Source organism: Manduca sexta, unplaced genomic scaffold, assembly GCF_014839805.1.
Source record: "Manduca sexta isolate Smith_Timp_Sample1 unplaced genomic scaffold, JHU_Msex_v1.0 HiC_scaffold_1084, whole genome shotgun sequence".
Classification (NCBI taxonomy): domain Eukaryota; kingdom Metazoa; phylum Arthropoda; class Insecta; order Lepidoptera; family Sphingidae; genus Manduca; species Manduca sexta.
In genome coordinates this window covers 1-13437 of record NW_023591914.1, presented here as the reverse complement: position 1 = coordinate 13437, position 13437 = coordinate 1, and the positions used below count along the sequence as shown (strand labels likewise).

Below are 13437 nucleotides of genomic sequence, written 5' to 3'. Positions count from 1 at the left end.
GTCAGCTGTTAAAATTTATCTAAACTAATAGTTAAACGAAAAGAAATCTGGTTCACGACTTGAAACAAAAATACTATAATCGTATTTCTTTTCTTATAACGACATCGGTGTAAATAGCTTTTATATCTGGAAATTGGACAAAAGCTATTAATATATCTATTGTATTCACACTATTTTATTATGTCCAATTTTTTTGTAGCTACAGATTATACAGATTATACATTTATAAGCCATGTTAAAAGATGGCGCTTATTTTAACAATACATGTGTCAGGGAGTATCATCAATGATCAAACATGCTTCATTTCTATTTTCTGTGTCTGTGGTTCTTGTCTCAGGGATATTCATACGGTTGATAACTTGTTAAATAATTTTATTTACCTTTTATGCAAACATAATAATTTTTGTAATGATCATTTAAATATAGTGAACCGGAGTGAGATTTTGAGAAATGTTATATATAAAGTCGTAAGTTTATTTTGATATAGCCTTTATGATCTTATGACAAAAGGCCTTGCAATATCGCACAGATACACAGACAGTTTTACAAATGTGTTGTTTTGGTAGATAATGGATCCAAGAATGTGTAGAAAAATCAGTAGTAGTGAAAGTCTTCCGGACGCCGATAATGTGGAGTTTGAGGTATCAAACGTCATTGCACCGCAAGAGAGCGATGATAATTTTATGCTGGAAGGTAGTCCCGAGCCACACTCCGTGACATGGCTCCACGACGATGAAATAGAAGATTTAGATCCACCCAATTTCTACTTCAATAGAGTGGACAGCGCCGACATAATTTATAGGAGCAAAAAGAAAAAATGTAAAATGGTAGGCAAGTACGTTATGGGAGACGTGTTAGGGGAGGGCTCCTATGGGAAAGTCAAGGAGATGTTGGACTCTGTGACATTGTGCAGGCGGGCGGTCAAAATCCTTAAGAAACGGAAGTTAAGAAGGATCCCAAATGGGGAGCAGAATGTGCAAAGAGAGATACAGTTACTGCGAATACTTAGACATAAAAATGTGATAGAACTAGTCGACGTTATATTTAATGATGAGAAGCAGAAGATGTACCTTGTAATGGAGTTTTGTGTTGGAGTGCTACAGGTGAGACATTTTGTTTATAAAGTTTCAACAAACTATTTTTGTTAATGACAGCCCTTGAAATTTAAAAGAATCAAGGTTTGTCTATTATTAATATAAGTATATGGTTTTCATGTTTATTTTAATCAGGGTTATTAGGAGAAAATTTGTACAATATAACATTACTGTAGTCATTTATTTTACTAATTTTACAATACTAATAAAATGTTCATAAAGTTCATCATATGAATGAATTATGCTGACAGGGTGTGCGGCTGCAACAAGAATCTATATAACTATGTATTGTAGTTTAAGTTATTGTCTGTATGGTGTGTTATATACAACATAGATACCTACTTATTAAAAAATATATTCTAACAACATGAAACTAACCTTTATAACCACTTGGATTTTATAGTTTTGTTTACAAGCTGGTAGAGGCGGTACATATGTATGATAAACCATGAAGTAGAAAATAAACCACATATTTGTGATAAAGCACATGACATCATACAGGTTTATTAATGTGATAAAATATACAACATATTGTAGAAGTAAACAAACCCATTGGCAGGTATAATTATGTGTGTATTTACATATATTATTATTGCAAGTGAATAATAAAAATCTAGTCTATGCCTATATGTATAGATTGTTTATTATTTCGTCTATTCATTTATGTTAATAAACCACATCCTTGTTTATAAGGAATACACTCACTCCCATCATTTTACTGGTGGCAAGTCTCATATGTGAGAGTCCCCTGGGTAGGTACCACTGCAATGTCTATTTCTGCCACCAAGCAGCAGTGTGTTGTCACTGTTGTGTTCCAGTTTGAAGGACATTGTAGCCAGTGTAACTACTGGATATAATAAGACTTAACATCTCATGTCTCAGGATGGTGAGCACAGTGGAATACCAAACAATACTTGGTAATTCAAGGTGTTATATGGTATTTCTTCTGTTTATGGGTGGTTGTATTGCTTACCATCAAGAAAACCGCAAGCTTGTCTCGTCATTCAAAGTATTAAAAAACTCACACTTTTTTCTCTGAAGTGGTAGGTAAAGGCACAACATGTCCAGCCATTTTCTGTTGTGTGTATTCTGTCCCATGATTTCATAGGGATGAGCCCATTAACATATCAGGCACACATTCCAGACTCCCGGCCGATACTGAGTTGAAAAATACGATATCACTTTCCCAACTTGCTGATCAAATCTAGGACCTCAGCATTGCAGTTATACACAGAGGCAATTGAAAAATGAGTTAACTACACTGCATTCATTAGCGTTATGCAAAGTATTTGATTAACAGACTGATCAGCTAACTTAACTGTAGTGATGCTAACGTGATAAATTGTCATACAATGACTTAGTGAATCATTTTGCTCATGATAGGGGTTTTAGTCTCATTTTTAGTGACTCATAATTATTCTCAGTAGCCTCAATTTACATCTAATATTTTAATAGTGTAATGGCTTTTGAGATTTAAAGAATTTTGTGAATCAAAAATCATAGTTTTGCAAGTGGTCAGTACTATGTAATATCAATCTTTCTATCTACCACCAACCAGTATTTCGGTAGGGGTTGTTGTGTTCTCGATTAAAGGATATTGTGATTATTGGACATGGCCTCCTAATTTATTTGTTGACCTTCTGCTACAGAAATATCTAAGTCGATATGCGATTAAGCTATTCTCTTTTTCATAGATTCCACAATGCACTGATTGAATATAGTGTAAAAATACTTTTTTTGTCTTTCATAATATTATTATTTATTAAGTTGCAGATGTCTAACCTGCCTGCATCTGCAACCGTAAGCATGGCTTTGGTCAAATAGCAATAGAAATAAATGAGAAACTGCAAATTACAGCTTTATATACAGAATTGCTACAGTAATCTTTACTACTATACAGACCTCAAGTGCCATCATATCTTAAAATTTTTACTTCTTAATATTTTCTATTGTTATAGGTAGATATATTTTTACTTTAAATTGTATCAAGATCATGATTTTATACTCTGTTTAATAAGAAAAACATCAAAACCTGATAACTTTCTAAAGTGTAAAGTTATGCATGGGTCAATATTATAAATATTTTAATATGTCAATAAATTAATATACAATTTCTGGTTAGCAGAAAGTAGGATCTTGATTTGAACAAGTGTATATATTATGAATAAATGTCCATTATATCAGATAAATTATATTCATTTATAGAATATTTGATTAACCGCATCTGAGAGACTTGACCCATTAAAATGATCGTTAACATAGTAACACATTTATAATTGTGGTTAGTACCGCTTTAGTACCTACGTCTTTATTAATGACTGGCGGGCGCCGCGACCCGTACCGTCCTCGCATGGCAATTCTTTTTATATATTATTCAGTGAATTATTACGTAATTTTTATTGCAAGAAATAGCAAGCATAGCATTTATGTCAGCCCATCAAAACCGTACTCATTTAAATGTTTTAGCCTTTAGTTTTTAGCGACTACAATTTTTGGGGTTCTGTCAAGTTTTCTCATTGTTCAATTGACTAGAAGGAATAGTTACTACGTGAACATCAATCAAATGTCAATAAAAAAGGATGACGGAATATTTTTTATAAATATTCAATCATATGTAGAAAGAAAAAATAATATAAATAGACCGTCACAGAATCGGGACTTGTACTTGAACACTTACTTTATTCAATTGTTTCGATTAATTGTAATGATTGCACTATAGTACTAGCACATCACTCATGTGACTTGAGTATATCATTATTGTTTATCAGAATGAACGCATTAACATTATATTGACCGTGGCCTGTTTTACGATTTTTATTAAAATATTTTTCATCCTTATATCTGCATTGTACGCTTTCATATTTTCCGGGCTAACTTTCTATTTAGCTCTACTCATTGAATACGTTTTGCCCACACTCAAAGAAACCCGCCATAGCCCTTTCTTGGAGACTCGAGTTTCAGGATTATTATTACTTTGCGACGAGGCTGTACCCAAGAATATTTAACAATAGGATGTACAAATCATTCCTATATTTTCTAATATAGGATTAGTCTACGAAAAATAAAACTGTACCTATATTTGTTGATATGCTTGTCAGCGGCAACATGTATAATGCAGGTAATCTATACAATGCCTAGATAATTTATAGAATACTGGGGCGTATAGAAAATGTATAAATTATTATGAAAATTTATTGTCCATTTACATATTTTATTTAAGCAAAGTATACAATATCCAGGTATTGTATAGAATACCTGCTAGTAATGTATGAAGTTAATAGATAATGGTCTGTATTTATAAATGTTATAAATGTACATTCTTACCTATGAAAACTGGCGGACAAATTAAACATATTATTATGGTTTCTTGTTTACGCGAATGTTAGACATTAAAATTAAACTATTTGTCGGAGTATATCGCGGTTACGGGGGATCGTGATCATGAAGGCTACAAAGTCTTCGAAACGTCGGGACAAAACTAAAATTAAAACCGCGATAAAATCCGAAAAATAGTTTATTTAATTGTAATATTATTACGGTGTTTTTATTCGGCTTTAGTGTAGGTTTTTGACAAGTTATGTCATAATATAAATCCTCATGTTGGTTAGGTTAGATTGAAACTGTACATGAAATGTCAGAAATTAATAATTCAAGCATAAACTTTTTACTCATATTACCGGCTGCGTATTTGGTATAGAATGCCTAGGCAAAATGTGGAATATTTCAAACATGTGTCGTATTAAAAAGATTGCCGGTAACAAACATGTATACATTTCGTACACGAAATGGGATTTTCAATTCTAAAAATTTAAAAGACATATTTGTTTAACACAATCTTTAGCCTGTTTTTTGTTTCAGGATATGTTAGAATCGAGTCCTGGTAAAAAGTTTCCGCAGCGACAAGCCCACGATTACTTCACACAGCTTCTGGACGGCTTGGAGTACTTACACGGGCAGGGCGTGGTGCATAAGGATATCAAGCCGGGAAACTTACTACTCACGTTGGACCAAACGCTTAAGATAACCGACTTCGGTGTTGCTGAGGTGAGTTTGTTATGTATGTATTTATACAAAATGTCATAATGCCTCAATACTTACGTTAAAGTACACAATTAATGGAGAACAAGGTTGCCTTCCTAATTAATAAGTGCTAATTAGAAGGCGCCCTAAGCGTGACTGACTAAATTTTTTTTAACACGTCTATGAATGCCAAATAATAATTAGATTACGTGATTTGAAAATAAAAAGCCGAATTCTATAAAATCTTAGAAGTAGCTGTTATATTTGGATATGCAAATTTTTCCGGACTAACGCATTTTTACCTACTAATAAATATTAAACATTAGGAACTAAAGGGAAACTCTACACAATGTCACCGAGATTTAATCAAATTACCTATAAACAGGATGATCACGCTTAGTAAATCACAGCGATTCCTCCATCGGATTATAGAAGGGCTACTCGTTATGAGAGATCACAGTAATGATTATACAACGTAAAGTGGATTTACCTGTACTTTTGTATATGTGTAACAATAGTGCATTATGCATCCTCTATTTACGTCCTAACATCGAACGCGCCGACGCCGTGCGGAGGAAATCTCGTTTCAACCTTGTGGACAATTTTCTCTTATTTCTCCTAGTTCTGTAGCGACCTCGACCATAGTCCATAATTTCTAGCTTCACCCTTGACCTAGTTGCATTGAAATTATTTAAATTCGAGAGTTGTAGTCAATCCACAATATTGTCCCGAAACATCGTAAAAGCCATCTGAATCGTAATGTTTATGAAAACAAACACACGAATAACTCGTGTTGCATAAATGTTATACCGTATTCTAGGCTGAAGACAAGGTCGAACCATTTGTAAAAATCGATAATGAGACCTAGTTACCTAGTTCCAGTGGCATTTGTGAAAGCTAAATATTTCTAAATTCATTTCTACTGCTCATATCATTTATTCTAACGTAAAGTGTGCGATACACGTGTCTGCACTTGAAATTGGAAAAGGACCATATTAAACGAATCCAACTAGCTTATGTTTTGCAAACTTGACACATAATCGACTATTAAATTGGTAACCAAAATGCTTCAACTAAAATTAAGTGCGTGTTGCGCTAACATGTGATGAAATTGTGGTAATAGCTCGTACTAGAGTACGACTAGTAGTCAATCATGCTAAAGATCGCAATAGATAGGATAGAGCTTGAGTTTAGCCACTTGCACCACTGTGCATTATGAGGACTTATTATTGAAGCTTAGTTGAAAACACAAGCAGGCCGATTAGTATGTTCCAGTGAAAGTTGTGTTAAAACGCGAAAAAGTAGTTACCTGATGTATTTTTACCTCTTGTATACAAGCGTTCAATACAGTGTTTAATATATTCGACTTTCTATCACTTAAGAGCAACTAAAATAAGTTTTAAAATTACTTATCATGTTTCTAAAGACCTGGCTTGGAAAATGAAACTTTATTTTTTTTTTTAATTAGGGAGTCATGGCCATTATATTTAGTAGCTACTTCATCCATCAATCATCAAAGTTCGTAAACCTCATGACGAAGCAAACCAACCTGACTACAAACTAAAGCCCCGCCTGTTAGGCGCAAGTAGTAAAATCTAAATTGTTTATCAATATACGTATTGTAACACCCCGCCTTCATGTGGGGGTGCGCCCTGCGCCCTGCAGTTTGTAGGTCAAACCGTGTCATATCATTACATTATAGATGAACCTTGCAATACAAGGAATACTTTATTAAATATTTTAGAACATTTTATAGGCACACAGCCACATTTCCATCCCCAAACATTCACAAGTATCGACAGATAATATTATTTCCTGGAGATCAGGTTTTTAATAAACAAATTGTTTAACCCTTGCTTTTGATGTACCGGTCTTCTAATCGCTTTCACACTTATAGTTGCTTATTATCCATAACATAAGTTGAATCTTTATTTGGATATTGCTCCATATATTTGTTCCTTAATTGTTATATACAATATATGTAGCTTTAATTTAGTGTTTTTCCGCTTTACTGATGGGAGTACAGGATTATTATATATATTATTATGTGAATTTGTCAAAGTCCAAGGAGAGCAAAAAGAGATTATTAATATCAATATGCTATGCAAAGGTCTTTATAGCTCTAGATATGTTTTTATTATTGATTAAGTATTTAAAACTTTAACCTGCTTCGACTTGTGTAAGATTCTGAATATTAAAAAAAGCTCTACAAAGCTTTTACGAATAGGGCGTATTATATACAATGTCAGTGCAAGTATTTATTCATATGCAATTTTTTTTAGGAAATTGATGTTATTTATGTAATTTTCCATTAGCATATGATTTTCAATTATTATAATTTCAATCAGTCTTTACGTAATTCAACCTTATTTTTGGGTTACATTGCAGAATAATTTAGGTTCGAGGGTCGCAAATACCAACGTAGTCTGCCAGTCCAACCTGCCAAGGTTAATGCGGGGGAATATTGTCCAACCGCCCTCCCGTTACGTCAATGAAAAAAATGGCCTTGTAGCGACTGTAGACGACACACGTATATTTACTGGAAAAAATATTAAAAAAGTCCCTTATATGGTTTAATCTATGTTTAATATTCTGGCCTTGGAAACTTTGGTATTTGATAAAAGAAATATTGACTGGAATGACTTGCTCGATTGACAGTTTTTACGTTTTTTTTTATTTGGTGAGCCTCTAAGCTACTAAAGGTGACTAAAGTTCTTTGAATTGTTTTTACGCTCTGACAACGCATGAATGTACATTGTACGCGTATGTCTACATACTAAGCGGGAGTAAAGTTTAATAATGTGACGCAATATGTTGTTTTCAGGCGTTAGATATGTTTTCTCCCGAGGACACGTGCTATACAGGGCAAGGCTCCCCGGCCTTCCAACCGCCAGAAATAGCCAACGGAGCTGAGCAGTTCTCCGGAATCAAAGTAGATATTTGGAGCAGTGGGGTCACTTTGTAAGTATCTATTATTTATTTGTAGATATTGTACAAATATGCGGTCGTATAAGCGAGAATGCGAATAAAATCGAAACTAGATTAAATTATGATATTCATGTTTCATATTACATATATGATTATACATTCGCCGTCTTTATGTAAAAAAAAACTGCTAATTAACGTAATGTTGACTATAATATTATAAAATTCTATCAACGTAATCGGAATCCTAGGAATTATTCATGAATGGTTGGAGATAAAGAATAAGGTATTGCCTGAATAATGTACCGTTTACAATATTCCCAGTATTCATTGACAGAAACTAACGATTTTATATTTAACAATGGCGAGTTATTCTGGGTATACATCAGATATCAAAATACCTGGGCTGCCGCCACACTCGAGCTTCTACCACACATGGCCTCGATCACATTATAATTTGAAAAATTGCCAGTTCTCTATATACCATTCTTCAATAAAGTTATTTGAGTGTCTACATTTCATATTGTGTAACTGTTAAGCTTATTCTACACACTACAATACACATCACGTTTTTAAAATATTTAAGTGTAAATGCAGCGAATATTTATAATAAATTTGTTACATAATTAAAATCATTTTGCAATAACTTTTCTTTACAAAATCATGATAGTTATACAAGTAAACTGACTCTCTGTTAAGAATTAGATATGACAAAAAATAAGGGCACTTAATTTGAATAGTAAATGCGTAATTTGTAGATCGAAGGAATTAGAAATCAAACATCAATTGTGTTCTATTTCTATTACAAGTTTACATAAACAGTGAGTCATGTAAATGCACCAATTTGAATGCATGAGTGATATTCAACAAAATTAACATTTTGGTAAGAATTAGCCCAAATCCACAAAGTATTATTAGTAATAAAATTTTACTTTATCAGCCAATTATTAAATATGGGCTCTATTAAATTCTCGCGTAGAACAATAATATTCCTAGTAGGTATCTAAACCATAGCTAATAATACATCACCTATAAAATGGGCGTAGAAGGTTAAAACACGAATACGTAGGTCGTAAGGGTATTAACTTTTGATGTCTTAATCAATACGGGTTTCAATGAAACCCAAAAATGTACGACATTCGGCGCCTTGTTACGAATAATAATGGCATCTCGTTGTTTTAAGTTTATAGATATTAATAAAAACACATTTTAATGCCCGTAAAAACGTGCTTTTATTTTTCCATATTTCTTTTTCTATTTAAGTTTCAACTATATTTTATGTTTTGAGACTTGGCTTTAACCTATTTTAAATTCAAATACCAAACACATGATTTATACCATCAGGAATAACAGTTTGGTTCACGTCAATAAAAAATCATGACGTATGTTGAGCGCTGCATGTGGTGTTTAGATGTTTGATGTAAATCGATATTTTTACTGTTGACGCAATTTTGTCCTGATATGGGCCAGTGTGCTTAAAATGTGGCAAAAACGACATGACTTCGTGTCGTTTTATTGGGATTGGTTGAGAGACTTATTCGTGATTATCGCATTGGCATCTCAATCAATTTCAAATATTTAAGTTAAACGACACCGTCTCTCGAGTCGCGAGACTTTCCAAGGCGGCTGATGTGGCCGAGTTGGTCCTGACTGATGGAGGCGGTGGTGTGTTTCTGCGTGCAGATACAACATGACGACGGGGCGGTACCCGTTCGAGGGCGACAACGTGTACCGGCTGCTGGAGGCGATCGGCCGCGGCTGGCCGGCGCCGCCGCTCCGCGTGGTGGGCGCGTCGCTGGGCGCGCTGCTCACGGCCATGCTGGCGCGCGACCCCGCGCTGCGCCCCGGCGTGCACGACATCCGCAGGCACGCGTGAGTACCCACACACTACCCACGCGCACACATACACTACAATCATACAGTTTACAACCCGAACATTTAATATTATAGGAAAAAAAAATACCTCGAAAACGCGACAAATAGTCAGCAGAACGTTAAACAAATACCTAATTTTATTTTATTTGTTCATAACAAACAATTGATTCAAAATATTATAATAACTGCAGATTAGCACTCTTCACACGCCTACGAAATTCTTAGGATACATTTTTAATTTATTTATGCCATCGTATTAGGTCCATAATATTCTCATTTTGATAACGCTTAAAACCCATAAGCAAATCTGCAATTAAGACGACATGGAAGTGTCTTTATTCTCCCTGAGGCACAGGCTTCCCCTAATAAATGTAAGAAAGAGCTGATGACTTAATAAACGAAATATCACTAAAAGGGACTGTCCGTGGTGCAGGTCAGGCAAACAAACAAAAACAAAGACACGGACTACTCACCCGTATTATTTATCTATATTGCAGAATTATGAACATCATGTGCGAAATGTTGTATCGATTAGATTCAAACATTAATCGCAAAATAATAACATGATTGAAGATGGTTAATTTTATTGCGGGTAATAATGATATTTAAAAAAATAAATGAAATAATGATTACACGAATGAATTGGTTTGTTGTTTTACCGCAATGTACTAGTGACGTCATCGCTCATGAGCATAAAGAGCACCGACGCTTGATGTCAATAATGACATAATCATCAGGATATCATAGTTATACTGCGGTTTGACCTCGAGCGCATGCCCTTATAATTGCTACGTTGAATTGCTGTGCTTCGTATGAGTACCACTAGAAGTTCTTTTAATGTCTTGAATGTTCTTTAATTAATCATAAGACTTGTAGACATTAGGTAACGATGGTGCTTTAATAAATAAATATATATAAAAAAATACTAAGGTAACTTATTGCAACATTTATTTCCGATTGAATAACAAGTATCGGACGCTAAGACAAATTAAAGAGTGAGGTACTGGTAGGTCGGTATGTCGTATGATTCGTCGATAGACAAAGGATAAGATTGACTAACGTCTCATTGATCGTTACTACTTGAAATGTTTACAAATGGCTTATTTTGTTTGGTTTATTCTGGGGATTGGATCCAGGATTGAAATTTGGATCGACCATCAAAAACAGTCGTAAGGCAATGAAATTGAATATTGATACAATTTTCTATCGCCAGTTAATGAAAAACAGTCTCTTGTAGAAGGAACCAGTAAAACTACTCCTAGCAAATTGTATAAAATGCCCTAATGTAATTTATTTACAGCGAATAGATGAAGTTGACTTCATCATCTGGAATTCAAAGCACGTGTATACTTCGTTATTAATTAAATGGACTTTAGTATTATTTTTTTTTACTTGTTTTGAATTAATTAATAAAATCGTTTGAACAAATTATAATGATAAGGAAATCGAAATTACCTGTTTAGTGTGTCGCTTTAGTTTAATAAAAGTAATAACAACAAACGTTTTGATGGTTTTATTATGGTTTTATTGATCACTCTCATTAATTAATAGAATTATACCAAGGGTGGTTTTAAAAAAAAAAAAGAATTTCGGACTTGTACGGGAAAGTGTGTGCCAATGCAGGAAAAAGTTGGTGTGCAGTGTGTATTTGATGTACAGCTATCGCCCCTTTTGACGCTATATCTGTAGTAGTTACATAGTATACAAACCGGTTATAACGAATGCATGACAAAACCCTGGTACATAGAACTATAATAAAAGAGTATCGTTTATATCGACTGTCCCTTCAATGTTGAATGTGACTGCAGTGTGTTGTTGTGTGGTGTAGTTGGGTGCAGTCGCGGCCGCCGCTGGAGCCGGGCGAGCGGCTCGTGAGTCCGCGCTCGCGGCGGTCGGACGAGCTGCACAACTCCACCGTCATACCCTACCTCGTCGAGCGGCACTACCCCCTCCCCTCCGAGAGTACTTCACCGAGAGGGACTTGAGGCATGGTGAGTGTTACACAATTTGCAAACGTTCTCTTGGCCACTGTCGCTATCAAAACTGCTAAAATTAGGGAACTGCAGTTTTGATTCTTACGACCGATTTCAATACGATCCCAATCGTTATATTTGGAACGATCGCTGAAAATTTATCAATCAAAATTATGTTATGTTATAGATAACTCATTCTGATTAGTTTATATTTTGTATAAGCCGAGGTTATGGAAAATCGGAGGTTATAGATTATATGAAATAGGCCGCTGTTTTACAATCTTTCTGACACACAAGCATATTATTTTGCACTTGTTGAAAAACCCTATAAAATTTCTGTATCCTTTTGTCATCATTAATGTGACGTCTCCGCATATCTATTCTAACAATGTACACATTAATATAAGGCATTAACCACTATTATTTGCAAAAAAAAATAAAACTGTGTATCTTAAAGTTTAAAATCGTCTTTGCGCATGGTAACCACAATTTTCTTCCAAAATGAGCAGTTTCCTTTTCTATTAATAATAAGTTATTTGTACAACATTGTGTAACAATTGATTATCGCTCTTCTGCCATAATGTTCACCAACGTGTATTTGTGTTTGTAACACCTCTATACACGCAAGCCTGAAGAGTAAAGTAACATTCTAACAAGCAGAGTAAACACAATGTTAACGTTCCAGAAACGGAGGACGAGCGCGTTGTCGGGCGCGTGCGCGCACGCATATGCTCGTTGAGTTAGGTTCGTCGCATGGCGAGTGTACATACCTACATTACATTAACTCTCAACTTTATTACTAATCCTGTTCGTTTATAAATTAGAATCAGTTTTATGTATAGTAATGACTGCATTGTTAATAATAATGCTTTTTGCCTAACATTCCCACAGGATAACGATTATTCCTTTTATAATTTAACTCTACCAGGCATATGAAGCATAATTTATATGAATAACCCTTTTTGTATTTAATTAATTTAGAGTTAAATATAGAGTTGTAGCACAGGGTGTAGAGCGCGCGGTTGGTTGCAGAGCTGTGCTCGGGCGGGTCGCGCACGCTGTCGACGGCGGAGCTGTCGGAGGGCGAGTCGTCGCACAAGCGGCGCTGGCACTCGTCGTGCGGCCGCCTGCCGTCGTGCCGCCTCACGTGATGCTCGCCCGCGCGACACATGTTCAGCTTATAACGTTGGCTGTACGCCCACTTCTATTCCCTCTCCGTCTTCAAAATTACTCTGTGGTCGCCTTTTAAGGTTGTTCCGTTCTGCCCGCTCTACAAACGCGGTCATATATTTTCCTGACGCCCCGAACTCGGTGGTCTCGTATTTCTCAATAGTTGCATGTATGTTGTAACGTGTCGCAAATGTCACAGGTGGCGAAGAGTTTCCCTATTTTTGTAAACTTTTTTCACGCTCTCCGCTGTTGTCGAAGTGTTTGCGTGTTTGAAATGAAAATGATAGCTTCCAGCGCGTGTTAGCGTTTGTTTCCGTGAAGTAACTTCACTTCGTGTCACCACGTGTTTTACAAATAATACATATTTTAAAGTTTATTCG

General features: G+C 35.1%; 1 protein-coding gene across 1 annotated transcript; it reads left to right on the top strand.

Annotated features, from left to right (window-relative positions):
• The first annotated feature begins 276 nt into the window (after positions 1-276).
• LOC115441083 (serine/threonine-protein kinase STK11) lies at positions 277-13430 on the top strand. Its single transcript, XM_030165680.2, is given in 8 exon segments — positions 277-467; positions 567-1103; positions 4953-5138; positions 7939-8075; positions 9723-9911; positions 11743-11860; positions 11863-11905; positions 12920-13430. Coding segments are annotated over 7 exon segments (1326 nt in total). The 5' UTR covers positions 277-467; positions 567-569; the 3' UTR covers positions 13039-13430.
• Positions 13431-13437: the final 7 nt, after the last annotated feature.